The 24257-nt window shown below is 36.6% G+C and overlaps 1 protein-coding gene across 5 annotated transcripts in view; it reads left to right on the forward strand.

Annotated features, from left to right (window-relative positions):
- Window positions 1-24257, forward strand: part of RGS12 (regulator of G protein signaling 12) — an 89262-nt gene that overhangs the window by 16285 nt on the left and 48720 nt on the right. For 3 of the 5 annotated variants that reach the window (XM_005148514.4, XM_031048369.2, XM_031048370.2), the window contains exon 3: window positions 7784-7903. In XM_005148514.4, coding sequence (XP_005148571.1) covers window positions 7784-7903 — 120 coding nt within the window. Of the gene's footprint in view, window positions 1-7783; window positions 7904-16389; window positions 16754-17872; window positions 18002-24257 lie in introns of those variants that run through there. The other 2 variants (XM_031048371.2, XM_031048372.2) reach the window with 2 other exon arrangements.

Here is a 24257-nt window from a genome sequence, read left to right on the forward strand (position 1 = left end):
GTTCCTGTTGTGGTCCAGGGGACAACCACAGCAAGCTCTTTTCCTATTTCCCTCACGTATTTTTTTATCACTTTCAGAGTATGAGAGGCCCTAACCCAGAATGTCCTGCATTTCAATCTGTCCCATTCCCAGGCCCTTAGACCCTCACTTTACAAGTCCTGCAAGTCAGCACTGTCAGTTCTTGGGTGGAGGAGCATGTGATGCTGGCTGATGGGATGAGGGAGGTCTGGCCTGCAGACTTGCCTGCTCTCCCTACTATAGTGGGGCAGTCAGCTGACTGGGCTGGTAGCTGGAAGAACGGGCACTTACGGATGGTAGTGAACAGCAGAGGAAGACAAAGCCAGATGTTCCAGAGCAGGATTTGGGACCAATATTGATGACAGAATAATGTTTGTATCAACCACTTTGCTCCAAGACTTTCAGTATTCTTTTAGATCTTGGGCTCTGACTATATTGGTATTACTGTGGCATCTCTGTTCCCCATCGCTTTTCAGAAGGGTCTAAGTTAGGAACTTTTCTTTCTGAAGTCCTAAACCTACATTTTTTGGTAAAGATGAACTGCTGCTCCAGACTGACCCTTCTGCTGTTTATCATCCGAGAGTAAATTTGGCATGTTTTGAATAGCCGCAGAAGTTTCAAATTATGTGGTCTCTGTGTCTGGATTCTGAACTGTTATGTGCTTTACCATACAAAGTCATAGAGTCTAAACCTAAAAACAGTGAGAGTTTTTAAAAGCTTTAATAGCTGAAAATAGAATAATAGAATAGTCAGGGTTGGAAAGGACCTTAAGATTATCCAGTTCCGACCCCCTTACCATGGGCAGGAGCACCTCACACTAAACCATGTTACCCAAAGCTCTGTCCAGCCTGGCCTTGGGTTGCCTTCTTTGGGCAACCTGTTCCAGTGCCTCACCACCCTCACAGTAAAGAGCTTCTTCCTTATCTGAACTTCTTAGCCTAATCTGAACTTCTTTGGTCTTAGTTTAAACCCATTACCCTTGTCCTATCACTACAGTCCCTAATGATGAAATAGGAGTAGGACAAACTAATTTGATAATTTTATGGTTAGTGTGATTAAGCTCTGTGGCACATAAAAAGTAGAAAATTCTGTATTAGTTGAGCTCCTTAAATTGAGGCTTTTTAAATGGTGCTGTTCCTTTTTTCCCCAATAAAATCTGTTAATAAAAGCACCCTCCTTTTGTTACATTCTTTTAGAGGCAATTAATCAGAATCAGTACTTAAATTGACACTTTTTGTACAGACACAATGTTTTTGTTAAAAGAATCTAATTTCTTTGACCTTTTAATATAGGGAGATGCTTATCTGGGGATTTGACTCTGGAGCAGGATGGCCAGTTGCTGTCTGAGTAGTGATGGTTGTTTTGCTTTTAAGCAGGGTTTAACTGGGTTGTATAAGACTCCATGAACTGTTGTTCTGGTGAATTTTTCTAATCCAGCTGGCAAGTGGTTTTATGAGACTGTTCTGACATGTGCTTGGTGCTTTGGTATTCTCTTAAATGCTCAGGACACAAAATGATAGACTTGTTCTACCTACACAGGAGGAGAAAACAATTTCTATACAAATTACTAGATATCAGTCACGAGGTATTTTTAATTTGTTTTACAGCTCTTATAAGTTTGTTCATGTCATTCAATCACTTTTTTATTTATTTTTTTCCACAAACATTTAAAACGATTATTTTACTCATGCCTGTGAAACTTGTCAGATTAGATTTCATTGTGAAACAGTTGTGAAAGCGTGTGAAAGCATCCTTCTGTAAAAGCAGGTGATCAGGCTTGTTAATGTTTTTTCTAACTCTTTAGATTAGTCCCTCTTCCTTGTATATTTTATCTTTCCTTCTTCCTGCTTTTCCAAACAGCAGCCAAAATCTCTGTCCCATAAGATTCAGGCCCTTTAGTTTCCTCTCAAGGTCACAAACAGTACTGTGTTTTCCATTAAGAGATTAAATTTGTTAGATGTTGTAAAGCTGGCCTAGGCCTCACAGTTTTTCTCCTTTTTTCCCCCATTTCTTGATTCTTGCTGCCAGCTTCCTGCATTTTGTCATTGTCAAAGATGCTTGAGCACCTAGCAAAAATCTCCCACTTCCTTAGCCCCTTGTAATCCCAGAGCTGCGAGTCTCCTTTCCTTGCTACCTCCATCCTGCTCCTGTAGCTTTAAAACAGAGGAGAGGAGTATAATTGTTTATTATATATATATAACATCCAGGTATTTGAATGAGAGGACATTATATGTTTAACTGTGGAAAGATACAAAGACTGTGTAGTACAAAATGGAAATTTTAGGTTGTTAAGCGTGACAATTTGTTCAGAGTTGCAATACTTGATAAGTGCATTTTCTAGAATAAGAAAGAGCATGATAGAGCTTATATCTATAGCTGGGAATTTCTTTAAGGCAGTTGAAGATGCTTTCTAAAGGTGTTTGGTTTCTTTGGGTTCTGAATAATTGATAGGGTTTCATCAGCCTCCTTCCGTGCACTCATGCTCAGGTTAGAGTATCATGTTGACTATCATAGTTTCACATTGCATTTCTTTGGGTGCCAGAGAGGGACTCTCGATCAGAGACTGTAGTGGTAGGACAAGGGTAACGGGTTCAAACATCAACAGGGGAAGATCAGGTTAGATATAAGGAAGAAGTTCTTTACTGTAAGGGTGGTGAGACACTGGAATGGGTTGCCCAAGGAAGTTGTGAATGCTTCATCCCTGGCAGTGTTCAATGCCAGGATGGACAGAGCCTTGGGTGATATGGTTTAGTGTGAGGTGTCCCTGCCCATGGCAGGGGGGCTGGAACTGGACGATATTAAGGTCCTTTCTAACCCTAACTATTCTACCATTCTGTGATTCCTTGGTAGTACCAACTTAAAGAGTTCCTGCCATGCTCAGGCTGGATTGGCAGGGAGCAACATCAGTTGTGTTAGCATGACTGTCTGTGGATCTGTGTTACAAACAGGATTATTTCATTTTGTAAACTACAATTTATTGTTATTGGAGGTGAGGGGGGAGCCTGCTGCATTTTGGGAACTGCAAGAGTGGTCAGAGGTACATGCAAAGAGCTGGCACAACTGCTCAAAATAATACTATATGGAACTTCAACCTAACCTGTTTATCAGAATTACTTTTTCTTTCTGTCTTTAAATAACTTTAAATAACTAGATTTATGCAAGTCACCTTGTATTGAAACATTTTTGTACTTTCTCTCCCACTGTTTGCAGTCTGTCATAAGCCCATATGCTTCTTCACTCCGTCTTCTAGTACAGGAAATACAATGTTTTCCACTCTCTGATTTGTACTTTTCTTGTAAACCTTTCCTGTTACCAGACATAAACTGTTCTAACTTGGACACATTCACAAACTGCTGCTATGTCCATCCCCCATGTGGACTTTTGTTTTCAATGCTTTTCTTGTCAAGTAGATTAGGAGGTAGCTCTTCTACAAGGCCAAATAACAGGTTAAAAGTTAAATAAAAATAATTAAAAATATGCATTTGAAGGGAAGGACTACAGTTTGGTCAGTGATTGATGCTTAATTTAGGGAAATGTATTTGCACTTGCCACTTCCTATTAGCCTAAGGAAAAGGGGTGATCTAGTCGTACGTTAAAATAAAATTATGCAGACCCATTAATTGTCCTGCTTTTCTCTTACGATTTATATGTCTAACTGGTATTTCAGTCCAAACTAGTTCATAATTTTTACTTTGTTATAAGAATAGAAAGAAATGTTGTTTTTTAGATCATCAGTGTGTTAATTCCTTTAATCCTTTGTTGTTTTTCCTCTCCATCTGCCAAGTCATAACAGGATAAAGACTTTTAGAGATATGCTCTTTTGTACTTTCACCATAATAGTAGTAGCAGGGTTGTAAATATCAGTATTGCAAAATGCAAAGGATGTCTTGCTGTAGCACATGCTTTCCACTAATTAACTTGTTTTCACAAGTTTCTGTGCTTTTCTGTTTGTTTCTGGATTCTTAAAATAAAGAGACTTAGTGAAATATCAGATGGACTTTAGTTTCTAATACAGTTTTGTGAAAGGACATAGATTTTCTTGAATATCTATTTTTAGAGCTTTATTTATTTTATTTAGAGTTTTATTTTATAGATTCAGCAACACAGTTTTTCCAGAATAGAATATTAATGATATGATAGTAAGTAGTTCTAAGGTTTACAGGCAATCTGTGTTTAAAAAACCCACAGCCCAATGTTGATTTGTCAAATTTCAGTGTTTTAGTTTGGGAGATAACAATGAACAGAACAGCTTTTTGTTGGTCCTGTAGTGCAGTGTTTTGAAATTTTTTTAGGTCCATTTAATGTTTTTTTAGTATCTCTTTAATAGTGTAATAAAGGCTTTTAGAAGTATGGTTTTTTATAGCTAATAGACTGCAAAATTTATATTAATACCAGTCATTGCACAAGCAATATCTTTTTGGTCAAATACTTTGTATTTCTTTAGGCATGCTGATTAGTACATTACAGTTGCAATGGTTCTGTCTTCAAGTCTTAGAAGCTTTTATTTCCAGCTCTTCAAAGTCCCATGAAAACCATTTGCCAAACTGATGCTGTTATTTGCTTAAGGTACACAGTTCTTTATTTGTGTCCATGTGTGTATACAAGGCACTTTTTCAGACTGATCTGCAGAAGGAGATCAGTCTGAATGTCTGGAATAGAGTCAAGAAAAGATGAAAAGGGAGACTTCTCAGCATCATTACCACAAAATTAAATACTTTGTGAACTGCAGTCTTTTCCTTTTTCTTTTTTAGCAATGTCCTAATTTCCTAGATTATTAATTTGATTCTTCCGAGCAAGAAAGAGATTTTTTTTGTCAGCTGAAAACATTTTCCTAATTGCAGTTGTGGGGGAAAACAAAGTTGGGTTGGGGAAATGGTTAGTTCAATGAATTTTTAGATTTTGTAATTGTTTCTTAAGCACCGTTTTAGTCTCAATGTCTCTTTTTTCCTGGTCTTATCTTTACCATTAAATACAGTGTTTAGTAGTGAGTTTTGTATAAGAATATCAAAAGCTGTAAATAAAAACTTTGATTGGATACTAATTTGCTATTTTTTTCCTATTACCACACAATTTGCAAGTATTTTTGTCCACTCTTTCTCTTTGTTATGTTTCTGACTATAAATAGGTAAGCAGCATTTGCTTCTAAAATGGGGCATCTGGTGATAATTAATCTTATGTAAAATCTGCTTCTCAGTGGAATCTAATTAGATTTGTCTTCAGGCAATTTGCTCCTCTTCCTCCAATTTGTAATGTTACTGTTTCAAGATTTTTTTTGAGTGTGTGTTCTCTGATTGTATGTTTTAATCTTCCAGAATTGTATACAGCAATCTCCAGTATTCAAACATACACTGGAGGGTTTGTATTCTTTTTGAGCTGAATGAGAAAGAAAAGTGAAAGTCTATTTGTTATTCAAAATAGATCTGACTGTTATTGATAGTGTTTTGCCTTTGTTTCCTTTCACCATTTTTCTTTTATGAAAGATGAAGTCCTCTGAGGGATGCATCTTATTTTGAGAAATACATGAAAGACCATCAAGCCAGTAATAGTTACACCAGTTTATTAGTTTCAAAATAGCAGTTGTACTTGCACTAACGATGCCATTAATTTCACCTGTCTTAGAATTTGCTGAGCTGTTTGCAGTCTGATAGGTTTTTTTTTACTAATTCATAGATTAAAAACTTAAAGAATGCAAAACTAGTGCGGTCGTACTCGACAAGTGATATCTAGTGATTAATACACATGTATTAATGCTGTTTTAACAGGAATATAACCAGGAGGAACCGTGTTAGTGTTTTGGTATGTTATGCTGTAATAGTAATGGATACTGCTGAATTTAGTCAGGGGTTAATGTGGAGTTCACTGTTGGACACAGATTACTGCATTAGCTATAAGCTTTCAGTTCAGACAGGAAAGACTTCTGTGACTATAAGGTCTGAGCCAAGTGTGAGCCACCTCAGTGGTATCCGCCTGGATGAACTTTGAAAAGTTGCTCAAAAACCCAGGAACTATCCTCATTCCTGTGGTGCTATCTGTGAACATTGACAGCATCTTTCCTTACCACACATGTGGCTGATCATTTTAGCAAAAGCCATCTTTCCTTGTTTATACTGTACTTTATAAATATTTTCTTAAAACCTCAGAAGCTAATCTCTAGTTGCCAAATTCTGAGTTTTTCATCTCAGAAACTGCCCAGTTTTCTTCTCAACCAATTAATAAAACCCCATAGTAAATTGAAAATTGGGAGGGAAGGAGATTTTGAGATTTCATATAAAAATATACCACTTTTAATACTGAATGAAGTTTGAGTCTCAGCCTGTTGCAGTGCTGAACCCTGCTACATACTTGGGATCCAGATTCCTCTATGCTGTGTTATGTCCTGACATTTCTGAGAGCTTGTAAACAGAATGTGTTGTGAATACTGGTGGCAGTCAGAGCCCTGTTGCTAAAGAGTAGTGTTTACTCCATGGGAATAAGCAAACAAGCAGATACCTTCTGCTGGATCCCTTTTTTAAATTGCAGTAAGAAGGCTTTATAATACTTTCAGTGCTCTTCCCTACTCACCATTTGCATGAGATTAGAAGAATATGAAATTTATGATTGTCCTTTTGGTTACTGTGATGTATATAGACTTTCAAACAAATGATCAAAGGGATACTAAAGTATTTCAGAATTGAGAGCACAGCAACCTGCCCAAAGGAAGAAATAAATACAAATATAAAATTTAATAAAACACAAATACAAAATTTAATAAGCAATTATAAAAGGACAAATGCATTTTTAAGCTTACTGTGATGAAGAAAGATGCTGAAATGAAATAGAAGAAAATTTACTCTGAATTAAAAACCTTTACTTTCTAAAGCAAAAAAGCATCAGAAGGCAGGAAGGAATTTTCTTTACATTGAGAGTTACAGTGAAAGGAATCCAAAATTTCAGGCACATAATCACAAGTTTTCATAATGCAGTGAGTTTATGTACATCTGCTTAGCACCAGTCACTATGTGCCTACTCTTCAGTTTAAGTTTACGTTTTGCCATTTGGCATAAGCCAAATACGTACATGCTGAGCTGTCATAACTTAACTGACATCTGGTGACTCTTTAAAGAGGAAGAGTATTATTACGGGGAAAAGAGAAAGCCATTAGATGTAATTATTGCAGCACCAGTTCTAGTCATAGAACATCCAAGTGAGGCAGTTTCTTTCTTCAGAATAAAAGTTCCTGCATTTTGTACTGTGTGATTTAAAATGTTGGACTTCACACTAGCAAGTGTTTTTAAAAGACAAAAAAAGTAGCAAAAGTAGGATTTTTAGAAGTGTGGAGAAAGATTCTAACAGCAGCTGGGTGAGATGATCTCTAGGATGGTAATTTCCTATAGAAAGACACATATTTTGTCATTGTCCATGTTTTTCAGTTAAGACAGTGAAGAGCTTAGGATTGTCTTGTTTTTAATTAAGCCATCTCTATTAATACTGACATGTAGCATATGTACACTTTAGCAACCTAATTGATGACTCATGTTTATACAGTAACTGAATGCTGAATATTTATGATATTTGACTTGATACTGGAAAAGTCAATACCTGATTTTGCAGGGGCATGGGAAGTGACCAGCTTGTGTTGAAATTGTGGTCCTCTTACAGGTCTGCAATCCATCTCCTTGGAATTCTGTACCTATCAATGCTTACAATTCAGGTGCTGTCACTATGATCAGCAATGTACTAAAGCTGAATAAGTAAAATAATAATACATATTTTCTGTTTAATTCAGGGTGCAAAATTTGGACACCCAATGGGATTAAATCAGGCTCCTCCCCCACGTTCTTCTGTTCGAAGATCATTTGGAAGATCTAAGCGATTTAGTATTACTCGCTCCCTGGATGACCTTGAGGTAAGTAACTTTCACTTAAAACTTACAGTAAGTCTTAGAGAGGAACCTGCAGTAGTTAATGCTGATCATTAAAGAGAGAAAGTATTATCTGTAGTGTAATAAAGTTACTAATCATCATATGGCATTTAGGTGAGGGGAATACAGGTTTCATGTATCACCTGATTTTTCCAGTGTTTCTTTAGTAGTTTAACTTAGTGCCAGCAGCAGCCGTTCTTTCTGTGAGGAACTTTGACTTTATTTTACCAAAGAAGTGATAAATGCTCCATCCTTGGCAGTGTTCAAGGCCAGTTTGGTTGGAGTCTTGGGTGACATGGTCCAGTGTGAGGTGTCCATCCCCGTGGCAGGGGGGTTGGAACTAGATGATCTTTCATTGGAAAGGGTCCTTGCCAACACTAACTATTCTATGATTCTGTGATCACAGCTGGTCATTTAAAGCAAAACAATACAGTTTTGCTGATCAAAACGTTCATAATATCCTAGAAATCATGTCATGGTATCATATAAAAAATCAAATGCTCATGCTTTATTATATTCTAGTTTTTTGTTCAGCTAATGATCATTACATTAAGGAAATCTTGGGGGGTTAAATTTGTTTCTGGACCAGGCTCTTCATATAACTTCCTAAGAATGTTATCTACTGAGTATGGAAAAGTTTTTAAAAATACTTAAATATGTTTCTCCTTCTTATATGTCAGCAGTTAATAAAAGGGAATTTCTAATCTACTTGGTGTTGGTCATTGGGTATGGTGATTTTTGGCCTCTGATGTAATATTATAATGCTGTTTCACATGTGGTATAACATCAGCTGATGCCTGAGCCTTAATGGCCAAACCTTGTCAATTTTGGTAAAAACAAAGAATGAAAAACCATCTGAATTTAAAAAGCTGCTCTGCTAAAAGCCTTGTTCAACCAGCTGTAAGCATATGGCTTCTTTATATCTTCTTCTCTGGTGTGCTTCCTTGGAAAAAACTGACCTGTAGTGATGTGAAGGTGAATGGAGGAATTTTACCCTTACCCCTTTGTCATGCTTATCTTGAAAGGAGGTTTGTGGTTGGGGAGAAACAAAAATATATGCAGAGCTCTTGGCATAGGAGCCATGTAATACAGATTATACCTCTCTTCAGCATGGGAGGGAATGTGGCACAGTAAGTCCTCTACATGGGAAGGAGGTGTTTAAAAAGTGTTTGTGATGGGTGGAGGGAAGAAGGAGATATTCTGAGTTTCCTGCTGTGGGAAAATGTAGGAAGAACGGCATTTCACTGACACTGAACTAAAGGGGAGCTCAGGGCACTGGATTTTTAGGGAAGACAATATATGGAAGGATCTTTTGGTGTGCTTAGGGAATGCAGGTAAGAACTGTAATTAGTTATTTCTCATATGTTTTAAAGAGTGTTTTTCATTGTGGTCTATTTCTATCTTCTTGTCTGAAGCTTTTAAGTGTCTTGCATTTTTTTCTAGTAATGGAAAATACTTTGTCTTTTCTTTGCACTCATAACTTCAGTGCAGTAAGTGCATAACTTTAACAGAGCAAGATCCTCTGGATAAAGCTGTTTGGGACCTACCGGTTTAGTTACATCTTTCTTAATCAGAAAATGGTGATTCTTCTAAATTAAAAAAGCTTGTTACTATATATTACTAGTTTTGACAGAATTTCTGATCACAGTAGGAGAGAATCCTCTCAGAATATCTAATAGCCTAGTGCAAGTAATTCATGTGCAATAGGAAAACCAGTTCATAATATGTTCTTCCAGATTAAAATTTCATACAGATTTATGTGCACATGTTGTATTTGAGAAAGTGTTTTAAACACCAAGGATATAATTTAATTTCTGTTGTTGGAGCTGCTTTACATACATAAATATTCATTATAATAGGGACTTGATACTTTCCATTAATTTCAAAGATGTGTTATAGTTACTGGCCTAAAAAGTCAATTTTTCTCCATTATGCTTTAGTTGGTATTCAGCAATGTATATAAATTGAAGAACATGAACGAGAGGAATTGAGAGGCTCTCTCTGTTACGCAGTGTCCTAGCTCTTAGAGCTGTTACTTTGGATGGGGAAACTTACATTCTAGGTCAGGATGTGAATCGGACAGGAAGCAATTTGTATTAAAATTTGTATTTGGATGATTGCCCTTACTACATGTAACTATTTGGGTGTGGACTGCTCTCTGTCAGTAGCTTCTTTTGACTTTGAAGTCTCTTTTTTCCTTCTGCATGCCATAAGAGGCTGATATCCTAGCCACCAGGAGAAATATCAATCGAGAGAAGAATTAAAAAAACTCCATAAATCAAACAGTTTTAAGCTGTTTTGATTTTGGTTCTAACTTCAACATTGGTACTGCAGCACTCTCCCAAAGTACTGTTATACTAAGTGTGCTAGAACACAATGTTGTTAGTACGTGTTTAGATTATTCCAGACCATCTATTTAGAGTTGCTGGAAGAAGAAACAACAATACCAGGAAATTCTTAGAGACTCCACCTTTGGAATAATGATTATGAACGTATTATATAGGCTACTTGTTTGCTTTTGTGTTCTTCCTAGTTATCTTAGCAGAATGGATAAAGTACTAACCCAAACGTGAACTTGGGAAATTAATATGCTTCTTTGAGCTTGTGGGTTTGATTCCTGCTGGCATCTAACTTAGTCTTCTAAATTGAGCAGTATAAGTAGGTTCCATGTAGTTTCTTTTATGGGCATATGCTGAACACTTTGCATTTGCTTATGGGTCTGAAGAAGGCTGTATTTGGATTTTTTGTGAAAGCATGAACTTCCTCTTCTCATTCTGGGAGCTGTGGTGTGTGGAATACCAGCCGTCGGTTCTGCTGTCTTCTGCCATAAGGTGGCGTGATTTCTTTGCAGTTTATTTAATCTATGCAAGAATAAAGCACATTAATATATATTATTTTAAGAAATAAAACAAATAATTGAAAGAAAACATTTGATTTTTCTTTTAAACTATTAGATTATGGCTGGCTATACATTCCCAGACAATATTCTTATCAGGTTAGAATTAGCTCTGATGATAGTTGCCTTCACCTTAAGCATTTTCCTCTTACCTGTAAGAAGCTGTAGTATGCATAAAAGAAAACAGACAAGTTTGTAGGATTAACCTCTAGGTACTGTTTTTACTAATAGAACCTGTATACAAGAGTGTTTTAAATTTGCATTGATTGAAATAGGATGAGAGGGCAAAGTCAGTGGGTGCAGTTATACTATGAAAATGGTACAGAAAATGTCTCAGAAAACATGCAATTTTATTTCTGAACTGTGGAAGTTGTGCTTTTTCACACTAGGCTGAATACGACTGTCTTGTAAGTTGGAATTTAAATCAGAAAATCAACATGTCTAGTATATACCTTAATTATGTTGTTTTCCCAAGAAATGCATTAAAAACTTTTTATTAGATTACAAGAAATCTGGTTTCATTAAGAACAGATTCCTATTTCCTGTGTAGTAATACATTTTCTTATGTGGCTTGTTTGTTGTTACGAAATAGTGTCTATTAATAGCCACATTGAAATTCTGTGATTTCCACCAATTTTACTTTATAGCATGTTTGCTGGTTCATATTTGCAAGGTGTAGCTTAATCTGATTGAAACTTGCCATGATTTAGGATTATTTAAGTGTCTGAGCACGATCCTATCTTTCTTCCTACTTTTATTCCCTGTAGGTAAGTGCCAATGCTCTCCTCTTGCATTATTCTATCTGGGCAAAGACATTATTTATGGATTTATAAATACATTATATGTGAATCTGTGAGACTGCAGAGACTAGGACATTGCCTTTGTAAAAAAATTACATTAGACTGAGTAATCCTTTTATTCTTTAACAATTTTGGAACCAGATTCTTTAACACTTTCAGCTATAGGTCATTCTGTTCATATTTTAATTTTTCTTGAGGTCTGTAAAAAGAGGGGACCTTTGCAGTATTCCCACAAAGTCAACAAATTTAGGTTCCTCCTTGACAAGGAGAACATTCAAAGCTGCTGTTTTTCCTGAAAATCTCTGTGGCACTTGTACATTTGGTATTACTCTGTGCTTAAAAGTAAGGCAGAATAGCATCTTGAGAGGTATAATATCTTCAGCAAACAAGTGTCACGGTCTTTGAATATTGTTAAATACTCTTTCAATGTAGAGATCCTTTTAAAATTAAAGACTATTTAATTCTTCTAACTAAATACCAGCACAAAATAGATGGCTGTTGATGCTTTTCTTCTTGTCTTCACCCTATTTTGGAAACCTTAAAGCTATATCCTATATGAAAAAGAACATTTGTTGGAGCAAATTTTTAGAGTTTAGTGATATTTTCAAAGTTGGAATGTTTGGCAGATTTTAAAAATCAGTGTGAGGAGTTTTGGTAGAATGTTCTCTCTTAATAATACCATTAATAATGTAGTATTATTAGCTGTTATTTCAGATGATAATGCTTGATTTTTTCCCCCTGTTTTGTTAATTTTACTGAAACAACATTTTTTTTTTTTTTTTTACATTTCATCTGCTAATTGAAAGCACACAACACATCTCTTTGGTATGATGGCTTTATACTAATGAATGACATGTCTCTGCTGGATATTAGCTTTGGCATCTGTGGGTGGCAAAACCCCCTAAATGCTCATTTGACTTAATAATGTGTTTTTAAGTAGGTACCTGTCTTTGTTTGACTGATTTAAATAATCAGACAAAGCTTACACAGGGAGATAATAGCTTGCATTAGACCAACTAGTATACTGGGAGAATCTGATAAGAAGAGCTAAACATGCTCCTAACTTTTCTGACCCTGGTTGGTCTGATAAAAACTATTTATCTATTTAACTCTCCCTGCAGAGCTTGCTTTGCTGATGTCCTTAGATCATCTCCAACGCCATAATGCCACCACTGGCCAGTATAATTATGTGATTTAAATCAGGAGTCCTGTTCGTTCTCAGCTTATAATTGTGAATTTAAAAACATCTATTTTGTCTTAGGCTTCATTGTTTTTTTTAAGCCATGATAATTTGCCATGGGCTTCCAGTATACACAGGTTCTACTATGTACTCCCTTTAAGCATTGGATCTTTTGCATGTATTTTGTTCTATTTTTTATCTAAGATGTAACTGACGAATTGACAGTTTTGCTGTCTGCTTTTATGAACATGGAGAAAAGGCCAAGTATGAATAAAACTGTGTGCAAGAATGACATCTCCATTTCTGTATGCAAAAGGTAGTTCTGTATTTCTAGCATGCTAATTATAGGGCTATTAAAGGGCTACTCCTGTCTCCTATACGGATATTCTCAAGTCAAGCTCCTAACACTGCTGATTTGGATGCCCTATGGATCTGTGACCACAGTCTGGGGTCTTTGTTTCTGTTTTCCTTTTGCTAGAACTTGTCTGGTGTTGGTGGGTGCAGTAGCAATGAATGACAGATTGTGCTTCTTAGAGTGCTGTCACGGGTCATCTTTTCTGGCAGTACAAAGTGTAAGATATGTGCTTAATGATTTTACAGCCACTTCCTATAATAGCTCAAGCCCTTTTAAACTGTAATATCTAGCTTTAAATAATGAAAGTTAGTTATGACAATTTACCTTGAATTACTGTAGTGTATGTGATCATGAAGCTGATAACTATAAGGTTTTGAAAGCATCCAGTGGTTTCTGCCAGGCATTCTGCTCTGTTCAGACCTTTGGCTGTTACAGTCCTGCTGGAGTCGTTTACCTTCCGTGCTGGTAGTGCCAGGACACTGATCAGACAGGGGATTGCAATGGTTGTACTGTCACACTGTTAGGGTTGTAATTTATGTGGCTTTGTCCTGGGCCAGTATGTATTTTCAGACCTAGTTTAGAGGTTGTCTCTAATAGCTAGCATCACTGTGCCCAGCAGGCAGTTTGGATGCAAACAACGTGATTGATAGGAGACTGGGAGGGCTTGGTGGTATGATAGGGGCCAGAAAGTACCAGCTGTCTTTGGAACTATAACAGTAGCTTATGGTGCTGTTTATGTGACAAATACAGGTGCAGCCACTATGTGGGTTATCATCATCTCATTCTGGATGATGCCTGTGTTATCCCTTAGAAATTTTTATTTGGTGTCATCATTCTTAGTATGTCTTAAAGACTTCCAACAGCATATTTTATTCACATTTGGTTCTCTAGACTGCTCTATTAAGAATTTCAAACTCTTCAGCATACTCTAGAGGATCATCAGGCTTTTACTTTGGCATGTGTGATCTTACCAGGTACTTTAGTTATATCCATTGTTACTCCCAAAAAAGAAAACAAAATATTAGCAGTATACATATATTTTTCCCACAGATTAGGCAATAGAAATAATGTTAGGCCTTTGCTGTTATTCTGTACTGTACCATAATTTCTAAGAGATTACCAATATATGTTCCTAAGTCTTCCTTGCATTTGTAGACTTTTTCCTGTAAAGTTCCTATGCTTTTCCCATTGATTTATAAAGTATTTGACAAAGGTAGTTTGATCAACAGATGAGTACAGTTGTGTGCAACCTCTTTATTGTGAATTGGAGATACTTATTTCTAGATACAATCCAGAATGTTAACGTGTGTGGGTTTTTTCCAGACCCTGAGAATAATGAGATTTGTTTTCTGTTGTTGTAATTGGTAAAATGACCATACTTGATAATTTTACTGTTTAGTCTTTTCTTCTGCCTTTGGGTTATTTTCTTTATTTCAGATTCTGGAGAAATCTGTCATGCAAATATGCATGTAAAATGTGGAGCAGTCAGAGAATGTGCTGAGGGCTAGATCTGATCTCTGCTTTCTCTGTGAGGTGCATATGGCAGTGCTCATCCTTTACTTTGGTGCCTGATAAGGAGTCAACAGTGTTGTCTAGGATGGATTTCATAGGGAATTCAGTCCCCCTTTGTGAAAAGACCGTTGGCACTGTATGGAGAAATTTCTCCCTGAGGAAGCAGTCAGTACATTGTCTGACCCTGCCACTCAAGTGCTGTCCAAGCGTTATAGCCTCTGGGCTTGGCTCTCTAACGCAAGCAGATTTCTGTTATAGAACAAGAGGCACAGTATATGCTTTCAGGAACTAGACATGAACTTGTATTCTGCATAAATCTTCAGGCACCAGGCATTACTTCTTGTCAGCAGCAGTACTGCCATTCTTAAGATGTGCAATTAAACGGATACAGGTGAATTCTTAAGTTGTCAACATCTCTGCTGCAGTTACTTTTGTGGAACTACAAGGATCAGCCACACTGAACAAGTCAAAGTAACTACCTGAAGCTGCAGAGGGCTCATATCCATTAATTCAGTAATATAATTATCAGACCTTGCTTTTGGCTCTAACCTTTTGGTTCTGCTCACAGAGCTGGGACTTCTGGTAGGTGGGCAGTATCTCAAGAGTGTCTTTCTCTGTAACCTTTGGTACCCAGTATTCTTTTAAAATCAGGCTTACTCTCTTTTAACTGAAACTGCTTGCTTTTCTGGGTCTAATTCATGAGGCACATGATGTTAGGGCAGAATAGGAGTTTACTGCACTGGGGTCTGTTACTGAAACACAACATTATTTGCCCTTTGAGGCTGGCCCTTGCTTCAGTACCTTATGTTACACTTGTTGCTTTTAAAGCTCCTCCCAAGAAGGTGAACAGTGAGGTGAAGTTACTCAAGGTAATAAGGCCAACAACATTCTCTGAAGATGAGAGCAGGCTGCTCTTTTAAGACTGAATGACTGGACAACAAAATGGCAGATGAAAATATATGCAGAGAAATGTAAAGCAATGTAAATGAGGCAAAATAACCCTAGCTTCCTATATCAAATGATAGGTATGTCTCTGAGTTGCTTCTTCTCATAAGGGAGGTCTTTGAGTTATAAGGGAGAGTTGCATGAAAACATCAGCTTAGTACACTAGCAGTGAAACAGTCCTGTGTTATGAATTACGAGGGAAGGAATAGAGATAAAATGATAAACAATATAAACAATAATGATATAAACAATAATTATTTCATTGTAAACATCTCTGATTTGCCCACACCTGCTCTCTTTAGTTCAAATATGCTATATTAGAGGTAGAAAATGTTCAGAAAGTTGTCAGAAAGAGTACAAAATCATGGATGGCATGGAAAAGGAGTTGGGATTGACTTCTCCCTGTCTCCTTTGGGATAAGAAGTCAGCCCCATTAATTAAAGGTAGCTGGAGCCAGGAGCAAAACAAACAACAGAGGAACGCAATTGTTCATGCCGGAAGTGAGTCGGTCTGTGGGACGCCTCATCCCTGAGTGCTGTGGATGCAAGAAATTTGCATGTCCTGGGGGGAAAGTGGACAGGTATTTGGAAAAGAGAGCCACTGGGGATCATTAAGGAGACAAGCCATGCCGGGTTCAGCAGATCTCCTGAACTAAAGATACCTGGAGTCTGGGAGAATGTAGTCAGGGATATGTTCTGTATGTTACCCTGTGCTACTTGTTGGTAGACATCCATGTGTGGCCACTGCTGGAAACATAATCCTGGGTTTGATAAACCCATGTTCTGAACTGATTATGTTCTTAGAATCAAGGATGGACATAGCTTCTCTTTAACCGTGGGATTACGGATCATCCTCTCGGCACAGGAAGCTGAGTTACCTTTCACTTGGTGTAAACTGGTTTGCTTGTAAAGTAAAGGGCTCACAGACCATAATACCTCCTAGTGCAGTGTAACTGCCGTGGGCTCTGAGAGCATTTACTGCTCGTGCCAGAGCTGTTGGAGAGAGAGGGCATCTGCAGCTTTCCGGGTTAAAACTTCTGCTGCAACACGGCGTGCCCATGCGATTCCCTGATGGCAATGAGGAACTGGGTGACTGGATTCATGCCTCGCTGTTCCTGCCCTCCCTTGGCTGTTCTTCCTGTTACCTGGTATGTCTTTTTGTCGTGTCGTCTGTTAATGGGGGATAAGGAGAGAGTTTTGTTCTATGAGACCTGGTCAGTGTTAGGGAATGAATTAAGGACCCATTGAATGAAGTGAATTGGTATTTCTCGGGTATAATCACAGAATGCATATGGCACAAATGATAGCACTGTAGCTCTGCATGAATTGTTTCCTACCCCATATCTATGCTTAAAACGCTGTGATCTTGGCTATGAGTTGTTACCATTTAATTTTCATGGATTTATCAGTCCAGTGAAGTTTAAAAAACCGAGTCACCTATGGAGCTTCTACAGTATTAAATCATCAGAACATTTCATCTGTTCTTCTGATACTTAAAGAAATACAGTAAAAATTCCTTCCTCTACTTCCATCTGGTCTGAGGAGCTACGCAAGGATGGTATTTGAGCATTATCTGTTGGGCAGAAAGTGTGTGTGTTTCTTTCTGAGAATACACAGCTTTTGCTGCTCTGTCTGGAGGGTAGGTGTGGTACTGAAAATTAGGAGAATCGTGTTTCACTTGAAATACAATCCTTGTAAATGCCAATGCCCTGCTTACTCAAAGGAACGCGGAGCGTTTTGGTAGGATGGGGTAGATTGCACAATATGCATGCATGTGATTGTAATCATACCGAGACACGTACCTACATGCCAGAAACTGAAAGAAATTCTCTGTGAGTCTTACAAGTTTTAACAATTTTTTGAAAGATATTTTTAGTTTATATTGTAAGTATTTTTAATACGGATTGATGACCTAATTCATTCAGATAATATACTCATCAAAGGGGAATGTACTAAGAAACAGAATACTTTGGAGGAGTAAATGATGTTGACTCAAAGCTTAAAACAAGTTTGGACAAACGTTTAAGGCAGAGTCCTCTAGGCCCTTAGCGAATGCATTTTACATTAGCAGATTCCTCAGCAGCATGCTGTTGTCTTCACAGAAGCTTTATTGTTACACAGGACCTGCCTAAACACCATTTTAAAAGCTGCCTGTTCCTTTTGATGAGAAGATACAGAACCAGTATTGAGGGCGGAGAATATGCTGGGGAGGGAGGAGAATGGGAGAGGTGGTGATAGGGCAACAGACAGAGAAGCCTCATTTTTTACTGGACTCTGGAAGAAGTAAATATGTGTTCAGAAGGAACGTAATAATAAAGTTGAAGGGACTGTTTCTTAACAATGAGCTGTTAAACTATTTATACATGGAGAAAACTTTTACTGATAGTCAAGTGTCTGTAAGTATAAAGTTTTGTTTGTCTAAAGCGAACAGAAAACAGGAATATGGTTTATGAGTGGTCTACTGAGCTAAGAAATCTTGCAGTGAAATGTGATAAATAATGCTTCTAAGGATTCAATGAGGTTTTAAAGAGACAAAGTTTGTAAGTATAAGTATTTAAGTTGACTTTCTGTATAAGCTTTATTATTAAATTAACACACCATTTTTATAGACATGTTTTAAATCTTTATTTAGCACTGTATTGTTTTTAAGTGTGGAATGAGTATAGTAGATATACAGATACTTCTCTAACAAAGACTTATTAATCTTTCACATAATTTTCACTACACTTGCACGTGTTTCTGTAAAGCAAGAGTGTCAGGTTATAGCTATGTTAACCTTTTAATTGTTACAGTGTTTCCTACGTTGTGCAGTTGCAGTGATTTTTTCATTTTCTTCCAGCTGTTTTTTTTTATCCGATAAACCAGGATCCAGATGGTAGGAATTATTAAAATAACTGAAAATAGATGAAAAGTGTAAAATACAAAATTTTTGATACAAAACTTCAGATGAGTTTTAGCTTTTTGTTGCTCAGAAATCCTTTATTTTTTTTTTAAGTAAAGGTACTTACTGGCTGTATTATCAGTTTTTTACATTATAGTCCTTATCTTTAAGTACATATGCCTCAGAGTATAAATGTCTTTAATGCTACAAGTATAGCAGCAAAACTATAATTTTTTAAAATGAAAAGGGAAAGAAACAGTTGAAAAGCTCAGGAAGATATATATGCATTATTTACTTAAACATTAGTAGGCTATATGCTTAGTTTTACATTGCTTTCCTTCAAAACTATTGATTCTTAAAGGTTCTGCCTGTAGTAGTAAGAAATTCACAAGTGGCTTAATGTGTTTCAGTTACCTGTGACTTAACCATATGTAATTTGATTTTAATTTACTATTGGGCTGCAAATCACCTTCCATCTGGATGTGCAAGTTATACTGTTTCTACATGTTTTTATTAGTAGAGAAAATTCATTTGCCTTAAAATGTTGATCAACAGAAGGATAAAAATAGTAATTATTTCAAAAACATTTTGGAAAAGTTGTATTTTTTTATAATCCATTTACAATCAGGATATATGGAAGCGTTTTTCAAAGTTTGCAATACTGCTTTAAAAGCCAAATACTTGGTTTTAGAGTACATTTATGGATGGCAAATCTTCCTGAACGTCACTTTAAAATGTGTCCATCACTCTCAGAGGTGCAGGCAGACAGCAGGGGGCACCCGGAACAGCAGTTTGCTTCCATTCCTTTCACTGAATTTATTTTGTGGGAATTCTTAAGTGTTTGACAAGGAAGCTTCTATTCCGGTTATTTATACACAAGCAGATTCCAAATGGTTTGTCTTGAAAACATTTTTCATTACAATATTCCTGGAATAGAAAAGGCTTTTATCTTTAAAATACATGGAAAGAAACTGCAGCATTGTAAATAACAGAATCTTCCCTCTTAATCAGTAGCATATATGGGATCTGTTTATTATTGAGTAGCTGACAAACCATTGACAAAAATATATCTAATATATCTAGACAGATTATAGAAAATTTGGAGAATTAGGAAAATCTCCCCCTCCCATCTTATAGCAAAGTTTTCTTGTGTTAGGCTTTTTGATACTCCTGCTTTTTATTTCCATACCTAAGGTCAGTGAGATAAATTACACTCTTAACATATATATTTTTTCTCTTTCTTTCATGCAAATAGTTGTTACTTTCTTTAATATGAGATAAGAAAAGAAATACTTGTTGAGATTCAAGGTTTTTGATGGTGCATTTTGCCAGTGTAAAATTTACTGTAGGAATCTGTGTGACTGAGAGCTGGTCAAAGGGATTGCCTCTTTCTAGTTGCCTGATGGGTTTGGTGTGTGTATTCTTCTTTAGGAGTCAGGGATAGATGAAATCCTATTAATCTTTTGACAAGTTAAATCTTATCCAGGCTTCCTGTCACTCTGCCTTTCTCTTTAGTTTTTTTCTGCTCTGAAAACAAATGTAGAAAAGAAAATATGAGCAGGAAGTGGAGGGAGGGTAGAAGAGAAAAACAGATCAGCAGTATCTGGGGTCTCTACCCCTTTCAGCAGTTTACCTTCTATAAGCAGATGGATGTGGGTTTACAAATGTCATCTTTGGTATATCTGAACAAGGCTTTTAAAGCTGTTGTGTTATATTTTAACACTTTCCATTAATAACTTTGCAAATTAACATTCCTTCTGCTTTTGACCTTTGAACTTTGAGTTGTCTGCCTGGTTTACAAATATGGTACGCAAAATCACAAGATTTTGAATTTGGCAGCTGCCGAAATGACTTGTGAAAATGAAAATATAGAGGGATCTGAGGTTTTTGAAGGCCTTTCAGAGTCACATGACATTTTGTAGCCATTACCATTAACTGCTACTGTCTAATTGGTAGAGCTTGTTTGTGGTGCTGGTAGAGTCACTGTATGGAAAAAATGTGGATGTGCAATGCTTAGTTCAATGGAATAAAATCAACAACTTGAAAGGTCTGTTTAAATGAAAGGATTATTAGGTTTATAATGCCAAGTGCATGTGCCTAGAATGTATAAAACATTGCCCACCCACAGCGTTCCTAGCAATGTTCATTGCAGTTGCTCCGGTGAGCTGCTACTCTTGCAGCTACATCCCATTGCATTTTTAGGAGGGTTTTTTCCTCCTAGTCATTCTTTTGCTCTTATGGTGGACATATTCACCTATTAAAACTCTGGTAGTACATTTGGTCCTTCTAGGTGATTCCTAGCGGATTTAGGTTGAGTTAACGTTCAAATAGTAAAAACTATAGATGAGTCCTTTTTTGTGTTACCCAAAGAGGTGTTCACAGGGAAGTTCTCCAGGCATTCCTGATCCATTTATGCTTTTCACTTACCCAATGGAAGAATTATTATTCACCTGGTTACCTGCATATTTGTAATGGTGTTGCTGTTTAGCTAAGGTATTGACACTGAAAATACATTTTGCATCCCCCTTGTTTGGTGTCCAGCAAAATGCAGTATGTAAACAGCCTTGACATTTTTCTTTTATAGAATTATACAATTTGAATACTTCTCTGCAGTGTGGAAATATCACAGGGCATTAGCTTCTTAAGTAGTAAAATAATGGAGGGTATAATTTGTAAAACACACTCCTTCCTGTCTGACCACCCATTTGTTTCCATTGCATTTCTTCACTGTATTAAATTCTTGTTGAAAACAGCATTCAAAAGTGCAGTGGTGTGCCTACTCAAACAAGTCATCAATCATAAAATGAACTTTGTCCACTGCAGCAATTTGCTTATGTCTCCGGAATGCTTGTTAAAGTATGCTTATGCAATTAGCTTAAAATTTCTTCTCTCATCACTCCAAATTAAATTGAGAAGATTGAATTTTTCTGTTAACTAAGTCTCTTCATCCTAAGCCCAAAAGTAGGAATGTGTGCAGACTTGGACTGTCTTTTGCAAACCAGTCTTAATGTGAGATCTGGAGTAAAGGTTCTTGACTTTTTTTGCTTCATTTCTCTCTATACAAGTTCAGAGTAATATATTCCTTCTTCTTAGGGTTGTTTTTATATTAGGGGCTCAACTTAGGAACTGTATGGAAGTGCTGCACTGAGGAAGGGAGAAGATTCCTCTTTCCTAAACTACTACTAGTAAGTCCACCTTGGCTTCAAGGAGATCCCTCTAGCATAAAAATGCCCACTAATCATTCCCAGTTTGCAATTCTGGTGTTTATTTTTAGCAGAAAATTGTATTCTGATTGCTTAAAAATAATAACAGCAAAGAATGGTTTAGATGCTGTTGCTACTTACTTGTGAATAGCAGTAAACTTCATGAAATCTTATACTTTCCATATACAGTCTTTTGAAGACACTGCTGTCACAGGCAAGTTAATAGCACTTCCCTCTTGCATTACAAGTAGCCTATTTTGCTCTCTGTTCCTAAGGGGCTGTGCACAGAACTGCCTTAACATCAGTTGAGCACAGGCTCAGGAAGCAAGGAAGGAAGGGAGAATATCACTTGGTTTCTGGAAGGAGAATTTTGTCTTTAGTGACAATGGGCTGCTCCTGGCTTTAACGAAATATGCCAGGTTTCCTTGTGCTGTGGATTTTTACAAGCAATTTCTAGTGATAACCACTGAAAAGTTAAGCAGAATAGACCATTTGAGGTCTTACTTTTTTTCTGGCTTGCATTATGTAAACCTCTGAAAATAGTGGTTTACTATGTAAATATTTCTATAACTAATGTTAGGGTGATTAACTAATGTTTTCCTGAAAACTGTCTTGGAAATCTGTTTTATTGGATACAGGACTATCACACAATTCATCGTCATTTTATTTTCCTGATTTGTTATAGGAAACGCTTTAAAATACGATTGGAATGATTTATATAAAATGATCTAGATTTTCTAGTGAGAGATAATTGAGATCTAATCTGAATCCCTGACGAACCACAGCTTCCTGCATTGGCCTGTTGCTATGGGTAACATAAAGGGAGTAAAATAGAACTTCATACGAAATGCTTTTAAACTTTACTGGCATGTACAGGCATGGAACAGGACTGAATTTTTTAGTTTAATCTTTGAGAAGCTGCTGTGTTGAGGAAATGTTTTTTCCCTATTAAGTGAAGATGAATTTAGGAAAAGTACTGTTAGGAAAAATAACTGCCGTTTCTTATGAAGAGCGGGTAAGTGATACGAATTATATTTAGCAAAAGCAAGGCATCGTTGTAGTGAGATATTAGAAGAGACTATTGTTATTGGCAAGAAATCGGAGAAGAATCTTATCAGCTTCAGAATGCTTTTTGCTTAGCCTTTAAGCTTTTTAACTTTAAAGTAATTGAGTTAAAATTCCTTTGTAAATGCAAACATTGTGTTTCATTGTCAGAGAAAAGAGAAGCTTATTGTACCAACCAGCAGTCAGGTTTTGAGATGTATTTATGAACTGTGCCCAGTATATGTAAAGCTAAAATAATCAGTATGTTTATAATCTGTGCCTGTCTTTCAGTTCTGTGCAATGTATTGTGTATATGCTTTCTGTACCATTACATCAATATATCTTTAGGTGAAACTGTATATGTGTTGTATATGTCTCTCTCCAGATCATTTTAGGAATGGATTTGGTATTTAAGGCACTATGCTTGTGTGTGATAAGGTTGGTTTTGTTTTGGGTAGAAAGTTGAACATTTATTTCTTAAAGGAATTCCAAATGTCTCATTGTTTATAGTTCATATATTGTTTTTATAGACTCAAATATTTGACAAAACCTGTAACCTTCAGAGAAGAATGTATTCAGCAAAATTCTTGTACAGTAGTTGTACTGTATTTCTTTTTAACTTGTGAATTCTTCCATCTATAAGACTTTTGTATTAATTCTTATAAATGCACTTCTTTAGTGGTAGAGAATTGGAAAGGCAAATTATGTAATAGCCCTCCTTGAAGTGGCACTCTGAAAGGACATCCTTCTCGTAGAATTCTAAGTCCTGAAATTAATCACAATAGTATTTTGAAATGAGGATAAAATACTATAATATTACTCTAAGATTTTGGTGAGAAGTACATCTGAGAACATCGATTAGGAGGAAAATCTAGCAATAGTTTAGAAGTCTTATGGCTTTATTTTTTATTTAAAATGTTAGAACAGTGCCTGTCATATTTTGAGACATGATCTCCCTCCCAGAGATCATTTGAGTCCATGGCATTTGTACAATGCTCATGCTGCAATGTATTTAAAAGGATAAAAATACGTGCATGTAATGTAAGTCCTGGAGTAATGTAACTGAAGATCTAGGGATCTGCTCACAATTCATACCTTGGCAAAAGGAGAAGTTGCTTCAGGTGATTTAATAAGGAGTTTGAACACAGTAGGATTCAAGCAGACAGTTGACTGAGTGATAGGCTTTTCCTGAGCTAAGTGGCAGAATGTTTGAAAGTTGGCTATTTTTATTCTGTAGTCTGTAAATATTCAGTGCTTCATCCCTTATAGAACACAAGTTTCCCAAACTTATTCTATATGTTGAAATCATATGGGAGAATCAGTTTAGAAGGATGGTGGAGTGAGGTATGCTATTCCAAGGGGACAGACTTAATTAGAGGGGATTTTGTAAAAGAGTCTGTGTAGTATAATATTGTGCAAGGCAAGTCTAACAGATTCGGAAGGCAGCAGTCAGAGAATTCATTGCATGCAGCAAAAGGTCGATGCCTGCATTAGAAGGAACTGTACTTTTAAAAGGGCACAGAG

This window comes from Melopsittacus undulatus, chromosome 7, assembly GCF_012275295.1.
Source record: "Melopsittacus undulatus isolate bMelUnd1 chromosome 7, bMelUnd1.mat.Z, whole genome shotgun sequence".
Classification (NCBI taxonomy): domain Eukaryota; kingdom Metazoa; phylum Chordata; class Aves; order Psittaciformes; family Psittaculidae; genus Melopsittacus; species Melopsittacus undulatus.